The 14,936-nt window shown below is 64.3% G+C and overlaps 1 protein-coding gene across 4 annotated transcripts in view; it reads left to right on the top strand.

Moving 5' to 3' along the window:
• The window catches only part of LOC147106556 (CD82 antigen-like), a 104,479-nt gene that overhangs the window by 63,571 nt on the left and 25,972 nt on the right, over nucleotides 1-14,936 (top strand). For 2 of the 4 annotated variants that reach the window (XM_086008451.1, XM_086008453.1), the window contains exons 2-3: nucleotides 1,398-1,526; nucleotides 7,871-7,950. In XM_086008451.1, the coding sequence (XP_085864577.1) occupies nucleotides 7,888-7,950 (63 nt within the window). In that variant the 5' untranslated portion in view covers nucleotides 1,398-1,526; nucleotides 7,871-7,887. Of the gene's footprint in view, nucleotides 1-828; nucleotides 919-1,397; nucleotides 1,527-7,870; nucleotides 7,951-14,936 lie in introns of those variants that run through there. The other 2 variants (XM_086008452.1, XM_086008454.1) reach the window with 2 other exon arrangements.

The raw sequence follows: 14,936 nt of genomic DNA, 5'->3' as shown, positions 1-14,936 counted from the left end.
AGAGAAACCTCCCGTCAGAGAAACCTCCCGCCAGAGAAACGCCCGTCAGAGAAACTCTCGTCAGAGAAACCTCCCATCAGAGAAACCTCCCGTCAGAGAAACCTCCCGTCAGAGAAACCTCCCGTCAGAGAAACCTCCCGCCAGAGAAACGCCCGTCAGAGAAACTCTCGTCAGAGAAACCTCCCGTCAGAGAAACCTCCCGTCAGAGAAACGCTCGTCAGAGAAACCTCCCATCAGAGAAACCTCCCGTCAGAGAAACCTCCCGTCAGAGAAACCTCCTGTCAGAGAAACCTCCCATCAGAGAAACCTCCCGTCAGAGAAACCTCCCGTCAGAGAAACCTCCTGTCAGAGAAACCTCCCGTCAGAGAAACCTCCCGTCAGAGAAACCGTCTAATTCTCATTTCATTGATGTCTACAGAAAATAAATCAGGCAGGTGGTCTGCTCCTCTGCAATATCCACCCAGGTGGTGAACATGAACATCTACTCCCTTGTTTTTTTATGAATGGGGATTTTATATCAGACAATGTTCAATGTATTGTTAAACTAAAATGGACTGTTAAGTAAATACAGGCTGAAATGATCCATTGTTTAATTGTTGTTTGGGCAGGGAACTTTGAAGATTGGCTGCTGGTTAGAATTGCAGCTTGAAGCTCCCAGCATTTTAAGATTGCATCTGTAATAAAGTGTGATGTCTGCAGCGTGACGGATGCTGTGTGACGTGTATGTATACTGTCGCAGTGTGATCGAGGGCTGGTACCTGATGAGGGCTCTGGCCCCTTTAAGAACTTCCCCTTTAAAGATAATTGCACCTGGAGTGGGAGGAGCCTTTCCCCTGCCAGGTGAGCATAAAAGGGGAGGTTTGGGGAAACAGAAGGCTCGAGAGAGAGGTTGGGAGTTAAAGAGTTAGAAGACGTATGGTGGGTTCTGGCTTTGTGTTGTGTATGTTAAAAGGTGTTTGGAACTTGAATTGATCAAGGACTACTGTTTGTAAGAGAGAAGGCTGGAAGACGGTAGGGCCCTACGTATGTGCAGAGCGAGCAAGTTCAGCACCAATCTACCACACCTTTCAGCCTGGGAAAGAGTGCAGCAAGCTAGTTTTTCTGTCCCTGTCTTTGATACTCCTGGAGTGGGGTAGACAGGTGTATCTATCCCTGTCAAGGTGGCTCCTGGGCTGGCAGCTCTTGAGGGAGCTCCTTTGTTCTGCAGCTTTGTCCTTGGCCATCCATTGCCATCCTTTGACCTTTCTCTCCCCAATTTCCCCTCCCCCATTGTCTAGGTTCCCCTGGCTGCAATAGTTGGGGCTAAAATGCACTCACTAAGTTCAAGCTGCAAGTTTACAGTTACCTGGGCTCACTACCTATCCACTGACCATGAATGTTTTTTTTATTTTCTTCAGTGAGCTCTGGAGCTGTGCTCAAAATTGGCTTCCCAATTTCTGGATTTCTCTGCCATCAAGACTACTCTTACCCCACTGGACGACACTGTAAAACTCTGCTGCTGTGACTCTGATCTGCTAAGATTTAAGGTAACTTTATCAAGCTTACAGCCCATCCCCCCACTGCTGCTGTTACCTGCTGAGCTAATGCCTGGTCTGACTGGTTTTTCAACTTTATTTTGTTACTTTGTGGCTCCTGGCCAGAAATTCATCATTCTGGGCCAAAGTCCATTTCTCTGCCACTTCTGGATCTTACAGTGCTCTCAAACTTCACCACCATTTTTCTGCAATTGATTTTCCACACCTCCTGGCTCTTCTTTCCCACGGAAATGCCCCCAGCAGCTTATCCTCCGACACACTACCTTTCAAATAGTTTCTGGATGCACTCGCCCTCCACACCTGTCTCCGAACCTGGACACCAGTTCACTGATGCTCCAACTGACTCCACCCTATCCACGTCAACTTTATCCCACCATTGGGACCTCTGACTCTAACTCTGAACTCCCTCTTGTTGTCTCCAATCTATTTCCATTTATTACCAGGATGTATCTGTCCTAATCTTGCTATGTAACCAGGCCTATGTAACTTTAGTTTCCCCGTGTTCATTCAGTGTGAGTTTTGGCTGCCGCTCTAGGCCCAAGCCCATCACTTCTATTTCCTCTTTTCTCATGGATCACGTGGGCCATGGGGAACCAATCAAAGAAGGGAATCCCCCTTCACACTTTGGACAGGTCTCTGCACAGATCTGTCAAAAGTATGAATGGGGATCACTTAAAAAACAGGTAAACATTAAATACATTTTTTTTAAATCACGTATTTAAAATTAGTTAAAATTACATTAAATTAAATATTTTAAACAAATTAAATTTTTTGAGAAAAATTAAGTTTTTTACGGGGCTAAAAATAAACTTACTTTTTTAAAAGTATTTTACAATTATAAATGAGTGAAAACATTTTTTTTTAAACTCTTATGCTGGTAAAAGCAGGTGTAAATTTTTTTAAGGTTTTCAGCGGGCGGAGGTTGTGCAGAAAGCGGAACTCTCTGCCCGCGGAGGCCCTTCTCCCGGGCATGTGAAGGATCTGTCAAGAGAATTCTTGGCAGATTGCAAGTGCCGGGTTTTAGCGCATGTGGATAACCTCACATTTTCCCACATTATACTCCAGCTGCCAAATTCCTGCCCACTCAGTTAACCTCTCTATATCCCTTTGCAGACTCACTGGCCCCGATTTTCTGCCCGCCGTCGGGCAGCTTTTCATGCGGCCGGGGGCCGAAAATCAGCGAAAAAGCGGGTCGGGACCCCCCCCACCTGATTCCCCGCCCTGTCCGACTTTCGGACTGCCGTTTCCGCGCACCCCGCTTCAGTCCCGGCCGCCGCTGGCGGGACTGGTCGTCGGAGCACTAACAAGCAATTATCTGCTTGTTGAAGTGGATTTTCCCATGCCGTTGCGACTTTGGGGCTTTCCCCACCTGAAACCCGCCTGCGGGGAACCCCGCTGCTGAGAGCTGGCGTGAAAACAGCTGGCTTGCTTGCTTGCAGCAGCAGGTCGCTGAGGGCTGAAGAGATTTAAATAGGCAGCATTTACAGGCTGCAGGACCTTGTTGATCAAGGCTTGGGGGAACTTTTTGAAGCCTTAGGAGCAGCTGCAGAAAGTTGGAGCCTCACACACTTCCTCAGTGTGAGCTCCTGGGAAGCCCCTCTCGCCACCCTAACTCAGCGCCCCCTCAACGGAGGCATCTGCCAGAAGCATGGGAGGCCTTTGGGACGTTCCCTTCCTAGCATTAGAGGATCTCCAACAGCAGAGGCGGCAGCAGCAGAACCAGGAACAGCAGGATGAGCACCAGGAGCACCAGGCTGCTGCTCACTCACCTGAAGCTGCACAGGCCAGAAGGGGCCAGCGCTTGGAAGTGGCTTGAGAGCACCTTGCTGCGCTTTAGGGGGCCATGGGGACCCGTTTCTGCACTGGCAGTCCTACTCAGAAGGACTTCCATGAAGATCTGGTTTCTCTGCTCAACAGATGGCCAACGCTCCTCAAGAGATGTCATTCTCTTATGAGCACTCACCATGTTTTCCGTACCCTGGCGAGTTATCTCCTCCATGGAGGTTGCCAACCTTTCCATGGTGATGCGTTCATGCGCCAATGACTCCACAAAGGCTCTGCTCATGGTCGCTATGGACTCCTCCATTTGCTCAGCACTCGCATCGACCCTGGAGACAAAACCTGCCAGAGACTCCTGCATCTGTGCATAGCGATCCACCACCTCTTCTCTTGCGGATGGACCCAGAGGCAGAGGGTCGTCATGCAGCGCAGCTGAGCTGAGCTGGCAGAGTCCTGCGCCCTCCGATGAGGACTCTCCACTGCTGTCCCTGTCTCCAGAATCTGCTGAGGCTCACTTGTGAGCTGTGAAACACCAGGTGACAATACTACTCTATGTCCCGAAGGTCCCCCCGAGGTGTGAGTGTCTGTGCTGGTGCTGGCTGCGCTTACTTCTGCTGACGCTGCGCCCTCAGAGGTTGGAGCTTCCTCTGAGGAGTCTGGCTGCACAGCCTCTTCCTCCTCCACAGTGCGGACGGGGGCTCTGGATGGTACTGTGGGGGAGTAAAGGAAGGAGATAGAGATGTAATGCCAAGGTTCTTCTGGTGACTCCCAGCGAGTTGGCATCTGCTGACACCTGCATCCATGCAGCATTGGTCTCAGTGGGAGGCCTCTTCCTCCCTGACCTAGGGAAGAGGACCTCCCTGTGGGCCCTAACCCCATCCAATAATGCCTGCAGTGAAGCCTCGTCGAATTTGAAGGCAGCTCAGCCTCTGCCGCTGGCAGCAGCTGGTGCAGGCTCCTCTGCCATTGTGCAAGAGTGGTTGAGAAGCCTGCAGAGGTGGAGAAGCTTGCTGTGGACCTTGAAAGCACCATGAATGATGACATCATAGTGTGGGGATTTCTGACTCGAATTGGACAATTAGCAAGGCTTCCCACATGCTGGGAACTAATTGGCCACTTGAGGGAAAATTGCGTGGAGCTGGCTGACACTTTTTTTATGTGTCAGAAACCCCACATTTGGGGAAATCTGACCATTCCCCACACAAGCTGAAAATCGGGGCCTTTATGTCCTCCTCACAACTTACTTTCCCACCTATCTTTGTATCTTCTGCAAATTTGGCTACAATACAATCACTTCCTTCATCCAAGTCATTAATATAGATTGAAAATAGTTGAGGCCCCAGCACTGATCCCTGTGGCACCCCCCTAGTTACAGATTGCCATCCTGAAAATGACCCATTTATCCCGACTCAATCCTCCTCCAACGCCTCTCCACCGTCCAGCTGGGTGGGACTGCACTCGCCTGGTTCCATTCTTATCTCTCTCTAATCATAGCCAGAGAATCACCTGCAGTGACTTCTTTTCCCGCTCCCACACTGTTGCCTCTGGTGTTCCCCAAGGATCTAACCTTGGCCCCCTCCTGCTTCTCATCAACATGATGCCCCTCAGCGACATCATCCAAAAACACAGCGTCAGTTTTCACATGTACGCTGACGACACCCAGTTCTACCTCACCATCTTTCAACCCCTCCACGGTCTCTAAATTGTCAGAGTGCTTGCCTGCTTTCCAGTCCTGGATGAGAAGAAATTTCTTCCAACTAAATACATATTGGGAAGATCAAAGCCATTGTCTTCGGTCCCTGCCTCAAACTCCGTTCCCTAGCCACCGACACCATCCCTCCCCCTGGTCACTGTCTGAAGCTGAACCAGTCTGTTCACAACCTTGATGTCCTATTTGAACTTGAGATGAGCTTCTGCCCAAATAGCTGCTCCATTACAAAGACTGTCTACTTCCATCTCCATAACATCGCCCATCTCCACCCTGCCTCAGTTCATCTGCTGCTGAAACCCTCATCCATGCCTTTGTTACCTCTCGACTTGACTATTCCAGTCCTCTCCTGGCCAGCCTCCCATTTTCCACCCTCCGTAAACTGGAGCCCATCCAAAACTCGGCTGCCCGTGTCCTAACTCGCACCAAGTCCCGTTCGCCCATCACTCCTGTGCTCACTGCCCCGTGTCCTAACTTGCACCAAGTCCCGTTCACCCATCACTCACTGTGCTGACTGCCCCGTGTCCTAACTCGCACCAAGTCCCATTCACCCATCACTCCCTGTGCTTACTGCCCCGTGTCCTAACTCGCACCAAGTCCCGTTCGCCCACCACCCCCTGTGCTCACTGCCCCGTGTCCTAACTCGCACCAAGTCCCGTTCACCCATCACCCCGTGCTCACTGCCCCATGTCCTAACTCGCACCAAGTCCCGTTCACCCATCACCCCCTGTGCTCACTGCCCCGTGTCCTAACTCGCACCAAGTCCCGTTCGCCCACCACCCCCTGTGCTCACTGCCCCGTGTCCTAACTCGCACCAAGTCCCGTTCACCCATCACTCCCTGTGCTTACTGCCCCGTGTCCTAACTCGCACCCAGTCCCGTTCACCCATCACCCCCTGTGCTCACTGCCCGTGTCCTAACTCGCACAAAGTCCCGTTCACCCATCACTCCTGTGCTCGCTGACCTACATTGGCTCCCGGTCCGGCAACACATCGATTTAAAAATTCTCATCCTTGTTTTCAAATTCCTCCATGGCCTCGTCCCTCCCTATCTCTGTAACCTACTGCAGCCCACAACCCTCCGAGACCTCCGCGCTCCTCTAATTCTGGCGTCTAGCGCATCACTGATTTTAATCACTCCACCATTGGTGGCCATGCTTTCAGCTGCTGAGGCCCCAAGCTCTGAATTCCCTCCCTAAACCTCTCTGTCTCTCTACCTCACCGTCTCTCTACCTCTCTCTCCTCCTTTAAGATGCTCCTTTAAAGCCTACCACTTTGACCAAGTTTTTTTGTCTCCTGTCCTAATATCTCCTTATATGGCTCGGTGGCAAATTTTGTTTGCTAACGCTCCTGTGAAGCACCTTGGGATATTTTTACTACATTAAAGGCGCTATATACATACAGGTTGTTATTCTTGTCTGTGATACTCCTGCAGTGGGGTAGACGGGTGTGTCTGTCCCTGTCTGATACTCCTGGAGTGGGGTAGACAGGTGTGTCTGTCTCTGTCTGATGCTCCTGTTGTGGGGTAGACGGGTGTGTCTGTCCCTGTCTGATACTCCTGGAGTCGGGTAGACGGGTGTGTCTGTCCCTGTCTGATACTCCTGGAGTGGGGTAGACGGGTGTGTCTGTCTCTGTCTGATACTCCTGGAGTGGGTAGACAGGTGTGTCTGTCTCTGTCTGATTCTCCCGGATTTGGGTAGACGGGTGTGTCTGTCTCTGTCTGTGATGCTCCTGTTGTGGGGTAGACGGGTGTGTCTGTCTGTCTGTGATGCTCCTGTTGTGGGGTAGATGGGTGTGTCTGTCTCTGTCTGTGATACTCCTGGAGTTGGGTAGACGGGTGTGTCTGTCTGTCTGTGATGCTCCTGTTGTGGGGTAGACGGGTGTCTCTGTCTGTGATGCTCCTGTTGTGGGGTAGACGGGTGTGTCTGTCTCTGTCTGTGATGCTCCTGTTGTGGGGTAGACGGGTGTGTCTGTCTCTGTCTGTGATACTCCTGGAGTTGGGTAGACGGGTGTGTCTGTCTGTCTGTGATGCTCCTGTTGTGGGGTAGACGGGTGTGTCTGTCTCTGTCTGTGATGCTCCTGTTGTGGGGTAGACAGGTGTGTCTGTCTGTCTGTGATGCTCCTGTTGTGGGGTAGATGGGTGTGTCTGTCTGTCTGTGATGCTCCTGTTGTGGGGTAGATGGGTGTGTGGTATTGGGGTTGGAGACAGTTTTTGTGAACTAGATTCTGGTTTGCAGACTTGGAGTAGTTAATCCTGTTGATAAGTGGCTGGGATCATGCTGTGCAGAACAGCTTCGCCTTGGTTGCCCCATCAGTGAAAGAGTCAGTGTGGAGGGATTTGTTTTATAATGTTTGAGGGGATGAGTGTTGGCTTGATACCAGCGATTCTAATCGAACCTCCGTGGTCATCACAAACACCAACAAACGACTGCAGAGGACGTGTTGTCTGATCACAGTTCTTCATTCCCGGGAGCTAGTTGCGGTTGGGGATCTAATCTGTTTCAGTGTGGCCAAAATTTAGCTACGAATCTTCCCTAACAGTGCGAGTCTGGTTAATCAGCGTATGGGGGCCATATTTAGCAAACTCCTTCACCACGGCCGCGGTGCTGAGGGCTGAGGCCGGCCCTACTCTTCGCAGAAGGTAAAGGGTTGCCCAATGGTGAGGTTAAGGATCCAGCCCTGTGCCAAGTCCAGTTGCCTTTTCCACTCGCTGCCAAAAATAAGAAACTCTGGGTTTCCGCATTCCCACTACTGGTGTAACTGGGTATCATTTAAATCTCATTTGAAACATTTGGAAGTGTAGAGATTGGTATCATTCTGAAGTAAGTCTTTTATTTTCTGTTTACACAGCCCACAGACTGAGAGAAATGGAGAAAGGCTGCATTAAAGCCATCAAGTACTTCCTTTTCCTCTTCAACCTCCTCTTCTTTGTGAGTATGGTGTTTTGTTTCTCCAGCATTTACCTGAACATCGGGTGAATCAAGACCACATTTAACATTCATTGAATTAACAAGGACTCGAGTTTTCCAGGTTATCTGCGGACACTGATGCCGCACCATTGTTTGGTCAGCTATCCTCTTCCCTGAAGAAAATCACAACCACCTCTCCTCCAATTTTCCAATTTCAGAACTACTGGGCCAGCGGGGCGGGGACGAGCGGGGCGGGGGAGAGCGAGGTGGGGGGGGGGGGGGAAGAGAGCGGACGGGGGGTGGGGGGGGGGGGAAAGAGAGCGGAGGGGGGGCCGGGGGGGAGAGAGCGGAGGGGGGGCCGGGGGGGGGGGGGGGGAGAGAGCGGAGGGGGGGCCGGGGGGGGAGAGAGCGGAGGGGGGGCCGGGGGGGGGGGGGGGGGGAGAGAGCGGAGGGGGGGCCGGGGGGGGGGGGGGGGAGAGAGCGGAGGGGGGGCCGGGGGGGGGGGGGGGAGAGAGCGGAGGGGGGGCCGGGGGGGGGAGAGAGCGGAGGGGGGGCCGGGGGGGGGGGGGGGAGAGAGCGGAGGGGGGGCCGGGGGGGGGGGAGAGAGCGAAGGGGGGGCCGGGGGGGGGGGGGGAGAGAGCGAAGGAGGGGGGGGGGGGGGGGGGAGAGAGCGGAGGGGGGGCCGGGGGGGGGGAGAGAGCGAAGGGGGGGGGGGGGGGGGAGAGAGCGAAGGGGGGGGGGGGGGGGAGAGAGCGGAGGGGGGGCCGGGGGGAGAGAGCGGAGGGGGGGCCGGAGGGGGGGCCGGGGGGGGGGGGAGGGAGAGAGCGGAGGGGGGGCCGGGGGGGGGGAGGGAGAGAGCGGAGGGGGGGCCGGGGGGGGGGGAGAGAGAGCGGAGGGGGGGCCGGGGGGGGGGGGGGAGAGAGCGGAGGGGGGGGGGGGGGGGGGGGGAGAGCGGAGGGGGGGCCGGGGGGGGGGGGGGGAGAGAGCGGAGGGGGGGGCCGGGGGGAGAGAGCGGAGGGGGGGCCGGAGGGGGGGCCGGGGGGGGGGGAGGGAGAGAGCGGAGGGGGGGCCGGAGGGGGGGCCGGGGGGGGGGAAGAGAGCGGAGGGGGGGCCGGGGGGGGGGGGAGAGAGCGGAGGGGGGGCCGGGGGGGGGCGAGCGCGAGGGGGGGGGAGAGCGCGAGGGGGGGGGCTGGAAGGGGGGGGGGAGAGCGCGAGGGGGGCTGGAGGGGGGGGGGGAGAGCGCGAGGGGGGGAGAGCGCGGGGGGCTGGAGGGGGGGGGAGAGCGCGAAGGGGGGGCTGGAGGGGGGGGAGAGTGAGGGGGGGCTGGGGGGGGGAGCGAGGGGGGGCTGGAGGGGGGGGGGCTGGAGGGGGGGGGGGAGAGCGAGGGGGGGCTGGAGGGGGGGGGGAGAGCGAGAGGGGCTGGAGGGGGGGAGAGCGAGGGGGGGCTGGAGGGGGGGGAGAGCGAGGGGGGGCTGGAGGGGGGGGGAGAGCGAGGGGGGGGCTGGAGGGGGGGGGGGGGGCTGGATGGGGGGGGGGGGCTGGAGGGGGGGGAGAGCGAGGGGGGGGGGGGGAGAGCGAGGGGGGGGAGAGCGAGGGGGGCTGGGGGGGAGAGCGAGGGGGGGCTGGAGGGGGGGGAGAGCGAGGGGGGGGGTGGGGGGGGAGCGAGGGGGGGCTGGAGGGGGTGGGGGGGGAGCGAGGGGGGGCTGGAGGGGGTGGGGGGGGGAGCGAGGGGGGGCTGGAGGGGGTGGGGGGTGGAGCGAGGGGGGGCTGGAGGGGGTGGGGGGGGAGCGAGGGGGGGCTGGAGGGGGTGGGGGGGAGCGAGGGGGGGCTGGAGGGGGTGGGGGGGGGAGCGAGGGGGGGCTGGGCGAGGGGGGAGGCTAGGGGGGGGAGAGCGAGGGGGGAGGCTGGAGGGGGGGGGAGGCTGGAGGGGGGGGAGGCTGGAGGGGGGGGGGAGAGCGAGGGGGGTGGGGGGAGAGCGAGGGGGGGGGGGCTGGAGGGGGGGGGAAGAGCGAGGGGGGGAGAGCGAGGGGGGGCTGGCGGGGGGGGGAGAGCGAGGGGGGGCTGGCGGGGGGGGGGAGAGCGAGGGGGGGCTGGAGGGGGTTGGGAGAGCGAGGGGGGGCTGGAGGGTGGGGGGGGAGAGCGAGGGGGTGCTGGGGGGGGGGAGAGCGAGGGGGGGCTGGAGGGGGGGGGCTGGAGGGGGGGGGGAGAGCGAGGGGGGGCTGGAGGGGGGGGGGAGAGCGAGGGGGGGGCTGGAGGGGGTGGGAGAGCAGGGCTGCGGGGTGAGAGAGAGCGGGGCTGGGGGGGTGAGAGAGCGGGGCTGGGGGGGTGAGAGAGCGGGGCTGGGGGGGTGAGAGAGAGCGGGGCTGGGGGGGTGAGAGAGCGGGGGCTGGGGGGGGTGAGAGAGCGGGGCTTGGGGGGGTGAGAGAGAGCGGGGCTGGGGGGGTGAGAGAGAGCGGGGCTGGGGGGGTGAGAGAGAGCGGGGCTGGGGGGGTGAGAGCGAGGGGGGGCTGGAGGGGGGGGGAGAGCGAGGGGGGGCTGGAGGGGGGGGGGAGAGCGAGGGGGGGCTGGAGGGGGGGGGGAGAGCGAGGGGGGGGAGAGCGAGAGCGGGGCTGGGGGGGTGAGAGAGCGGGGCTGGGGGGGTGAGAGAGCGGGGCTGGGGGGGGAGAGAGAGCGGGGCTGGGGGGGGGGGTGGAGAGAGAGCGGGGCTGGGGGGGTGGGTGGAGAGAGAGCGGGGCTGGGGGGGGGTGAGAGAGAGCGGGGCTGGGGGGGTGAGAGAGCGGGGCTGGGGGGGTGAGAGAGAGCGGGGCTGGGGGGGTGAGAGCGGGGCTGGGGGGGTGAGAGCGGGGCTGGGGGGGTGAGAGCGAGCGGGGCTGGGGGGGTGAGAGAGAGCGGGGCTGGGGGGGTGAGAGCGGGGCTGGGGGGGTGAGAGCAGGGCTGGGGGGGTGAGAGCGGGGCTGGGGGGGTGAGGAGAGAGCGGGGGCTGGGGGGGTGAGAGAGAGCGGGGCTGGGGGGGTGAGAGAGAGCGGGGCTGGGGGGGTGAGAGAGAGCGGGGCTGGGGGGGTGAGAGAGAGCGGGGCTGGGGGGGTGAGAGAGAGCGGGGCTGGGGGGGTGAGAGCGGGGCTGGGGGGGGGAGAGAGAGCGGGGCTGGGGGGGGGGAGAGAGAGCGGGGCTGGGGGGGGTGAGAGAGAGCGGGGCTGGGGGGGGTGAGAGAGAGCGGGGCTGGGGGGTGAGAGCGGGGCTGGGGGGGTGAGAGCGGGGCTGGGGGGGTGAGAGCGAGGGGGGGCTGGAGGGGGGGGGGCTGGAGAGGGGGGGGAGAGCGAGGGGGGGGCTGGAGGCGGGGGGAGAGCGAGGGGGGGGCTGGAGGGGGGGGAGAGCGAGGGGGGGGCTGGAGGGGGGGGGGAGAGCGAGGGGGGGGGCTGGAGGGGGGGGGGGAGAGCGAGGGGGGGCTGGAGGGGGGGAGAGCGAGGGGGGGCTGGAGGGGGGAGAGCGAGGGGGGCTGGAGGGGGGGGGAGAGCGAGGGGGGGCTGGAGGGGGGGGAGAGCGAGGGGGGGAGAGCGAGGGGGTGCTGGAGGGGGGGGGAGAGCGAGGGGGGGCTGGGGGGTGAGAGCGGGGCTGGGGGGGGGTGAGAGAGAGCGGGGCTTGGGGGGGTGAGAGCGGGGCTGGGGGGGTGAGAGAGAGCGGGGCTGGGGGGGTGAGAGCGAGGGGGGGCTGGAGGGGGGGGAGAGCGAGGGGGGGGCTGAAGGGGGGGAGAGCGAGGGGGGGGCTGGAGGGGGGGGGAGAGCGAGGGGGGGCTGGAGGGGGGGGAGAGCGAGGGTGGGGAGAGCGAGGGGGTGCTGGAGGGGGGGGGGAGAGCGAGGGGGGGCTGGGGGGTGAGAGAGAGCGGGGCTGGGGGGGGTGAGAGCGGGGCTGGGGGGGGTGAGAGAGAGCGGGGCTGGGGGGGTGAGAGCGAGGGGGGGCTGGAGGGGGGGGCTGGAGGGGGGGGGAGAGCGAGGGGGGGGGCTGGAGGGGGGGGGAGAGCGAGTGGGGGCTGGAGGGGGGGGGAGAGCGAGGGGGGGCTGGAGGGGGGGAGAGAGAGCGGGGCTGGGGGGGGGAGAGAGCGGGGCTGGGGGGGTGAGAGAGCGCGGGGCTGGGGGGGGTGAGAGAGAGCGGGGCTGGGGGGGTGAGAGAGAGCGGGGCTGGGGGGGTGAGAGAGCGGGGCTGGGGGGGTGAGAGCGGGGCTGGGGGGGTGAGAGCGGGGCTGGGGGGGGTGAGAGCGGGGCTGGGGGGGTGAGAGAGAGCGGGGCTGGGGGGGGTGAGAGAGAGCGGGGCTGGGGGGGTGAGAGAGCGAGGGGGGGCTGGAGGGGGGGGGCTGGAGAGGGGGGGGGGGAGAGCGAGGGGGGGCTGGAGGGGGGGAGAGCGAGGGGGGGCTGGAGGGGGGGAGAGCGAGGGGGGGGCTGGAGGGGGGGGGGGAGAGCGAGGGGGGGCTGGAGGGGGGGAGAGCGAGGGGGGGAGAGCGAGGGGGGGGCTGGAGGGGGGGGGAGAGCGAGGGGGGGCTGGAGGGGGGGGAGAGCGAGGGGGGGAGAGCGAGGGGGTGCTGGAGGGGGGGGGAGAGCGAGGGGGGGCTGGGGGGTGAGAGCGGGGCTGGGGGGGTGAGAGAGAGCGGGGCTGGGGGGGGTGAGAGAGAGCGGGGCTGGGGGGGTGAGAGAGCGAGGGGGGGCTGGAGGGGGGGGGCTGGAGGGGGGGGGGGAGAGCGAGGGGGGCTGGAGGGGGGGGGGGGGAGAGCGAGGGGGGGCTGGAGGGGGGGGGGGAGAGCGAGGGGGGGCTGGAGGGGGGGGGGGAGAGCGAGGGGGGGCTGGAGGGGGGGGGGGGAGAGCGAGGGGGGGCTGGAGGGGGGGGGAGAGCGAGGGGGGGCTGGAGGGGGGGGGGGGAGAGCGAGGGGGGGCTGGAGGGGGGGGGGAGAGCGAGGGGGGGCTGGAGGGGGGGGAGAGCGAGGGGGGGCTGGAGGGGGGGGGGAGAGCGAGGGGGGGCTGGAGGGGGGGGAGAGCGAGGGGGGGGCTGGAGGGGGGGGAGAGCGAGGGGGGGCTGGAGGGGGGGGAGAGCGAGGGGGGGCTGGAGGGGGGGGAGAGCGAGGGGGGGCTGGAGGGGGGGAGAGCGAGGGGGGGGGGAGAGCGAGGGGGTGCTGGAGGGGGGGGGAGAGCGAGGGGGGGCTGGGGGGTGAGGGGGGGGCTGGGGGGTGAGAGCGGGGCTGGGGGGGTGAGAGAGAGCGGGGGCTGGGGGGGTGAGAGAGAGCGGGGCTGGGGGGGTGAGAGCGGGGCTGGGGGGGGTGAGAGAGCGGGGCTGGGGGGGGTGAGAGCGAGGGGGGGCTGGAGGGGGGGGCTGGAGGGGGGGGGGAGAGCGAGGGGGGCTGGAGGGGGGGGGAGAGCGAGGGGGGGCTGGAGGGGGGGGAGAGCGAGGGGGGGCTGGAGGGGGGGGGGGGAGAGCGAGGGGGGGCTGGACGGGGGGAGAGCGAGGGGGGGCTGGAGGGGGGGGGGAGAGCGAGAGGGGGCTGGAGGGGGGGGGGAGAGCGAGGGGGGGCTGGAGGGGGGGAGAGCGAGGGGGGGGGAGAGCGAGGGGGTGCTGGAGGGGGGGGGAGAGCGAGGGGGGGCTGGGGGGTGAGGGGGGGGCTGGGGGGGTGAGAGCGGGGCTGGGGGGGTGAGAGAGAGCGGGGCTGGGGGGGTGAGAGCGGGGCTGGGGGGGGTGAGAGAGAGCGGGGCTGGGGGTTGAGAGCGAGGGGGGGCTGGAGGGGGGGGGGCTGGAGGGGGGGGGAGAGCGAGGGGGGGCTGGAGGGGGGGGGGGGGAGAGCGAGGGGCGGCTGGAGGGGGGGGGAGAGCGAGGGGGGGCTGGAGGGGGGGGGAGAGCGAGGGGGGGCTGGAGGGGGGGGGAGAGCGTGGGGGGGCTGGAGGGGGGGAGAGCGAGGGGGGGCTGGAGGGGGGGAGAGCGAGGGGGGGCTGGAGGGGGGGGGGAGAGCGAGGGGGGGGGAGAGCGAGGGGGTGCTGGAGGGGGGGGGGAGAGCGAGGGGGGGCTGGGGGGTGAGAGCGGGGCTGGGGGGGTGAGAGAGAGCGGGGCTGGGGGGGTGAGAGAGCGGGGCTGGGGGGGGAGAGAGCGGGGTTGGGGGGGGAGAGAGCGGGGCTGGGGGGGGAGAGAGCGGGGCTGGAGGGGGGGGGGGAGAGCGAGGGGGGGCTGGAGGGGGGGGGGAGAGCGAGGGGGGGCTGGAGGGGGGGAGAGCGAGGGGGGCTGGAGGGGGGGAGAGCGAGGGGGGGGCTGGAGGGGGGGAGAGCGAGGGGGGGCTGGAGGGGGGGGGAGAGCGAGGGGGGGGCTGGAGGGGGGGGGAGAGCGAGGGGGGGCTGGAGGGGGGAGAGCGAGGGGGGGCTGGAGGGGTGGGGAGAGCGAGGGGGGGCTGGAGGGGGGGGAGAGCGAGGGGGGGGGGAGAGCGAGGGGGTGCTGGAGGGGGGCGGGGGAGAGCGAGGGGGGGCTGGGGGGTGAGAGAGCGGGGCTGGGGGGGTGAGAGAGAGCGGGGCTGGGGGGGTGAGGGAGCGGGGCTGGGGGGTGAGAGAGCGGGGCTGGGGGGGGGGAGAGAGAGCGGGGCTGGGGGGGGGGGAGAGAGCGGGGCTGGGGGGGGGAGAGAGCGGGGCTGGGGGGGGGGAGAGAGAGCGGGGCTGGGGGGGTGAGAGAGCGGGGCTGGGGGGGTGAGAGAGAGCGGGGCTGGGGGGGTGAGAGAGCGGGGCTGGGGGGGTGAGAGCGGGGCTGGGGGGGTGAGAGAGAGCGGGGCTGGGGGGGTGAGAGAGCGGGGCTGGGGGGGTGAGAGAGAGCGGGGCTGGGGGGGGGGAGAGAGAGCGGGGCTGGGGGGGGGGAGAGAGCGCGGGGCTGGGTGGGTGAGCATGTGGGGCTGGGGGGCAGCGGGCGGGGCTGTGGGGAGAGCGAGTGGGGCTGGGTGGGTGAGCATGTGGGGCTGGGGGGCAGCGGGCGGGGCTGTGGGGAGAGAGCGCGGG

The sequence above is a fragment of the Somniosus microcephalus genome, chromosome 15 (genome assembly GCF_052327205.1).
Source record: "Somniosus microcephalus isolate GS21.2 chromosome 15, FLI_Smic_1.0, whole genome shotgun sequence".
In the NCBI taxonomy this organism is placed as follows: domain Eukaryota; kingdom Metazoa; phylum Chordata; class Chondrichthyes; order Squaliformes; family Somniosidae; genus Somniosus; species Somniosus microcephalus.
The sequence above is the reverse complement of the archived record's forward strand: the minus strand, read 5'-3'. Positions and strand labels throughout refer to the sequence as shown.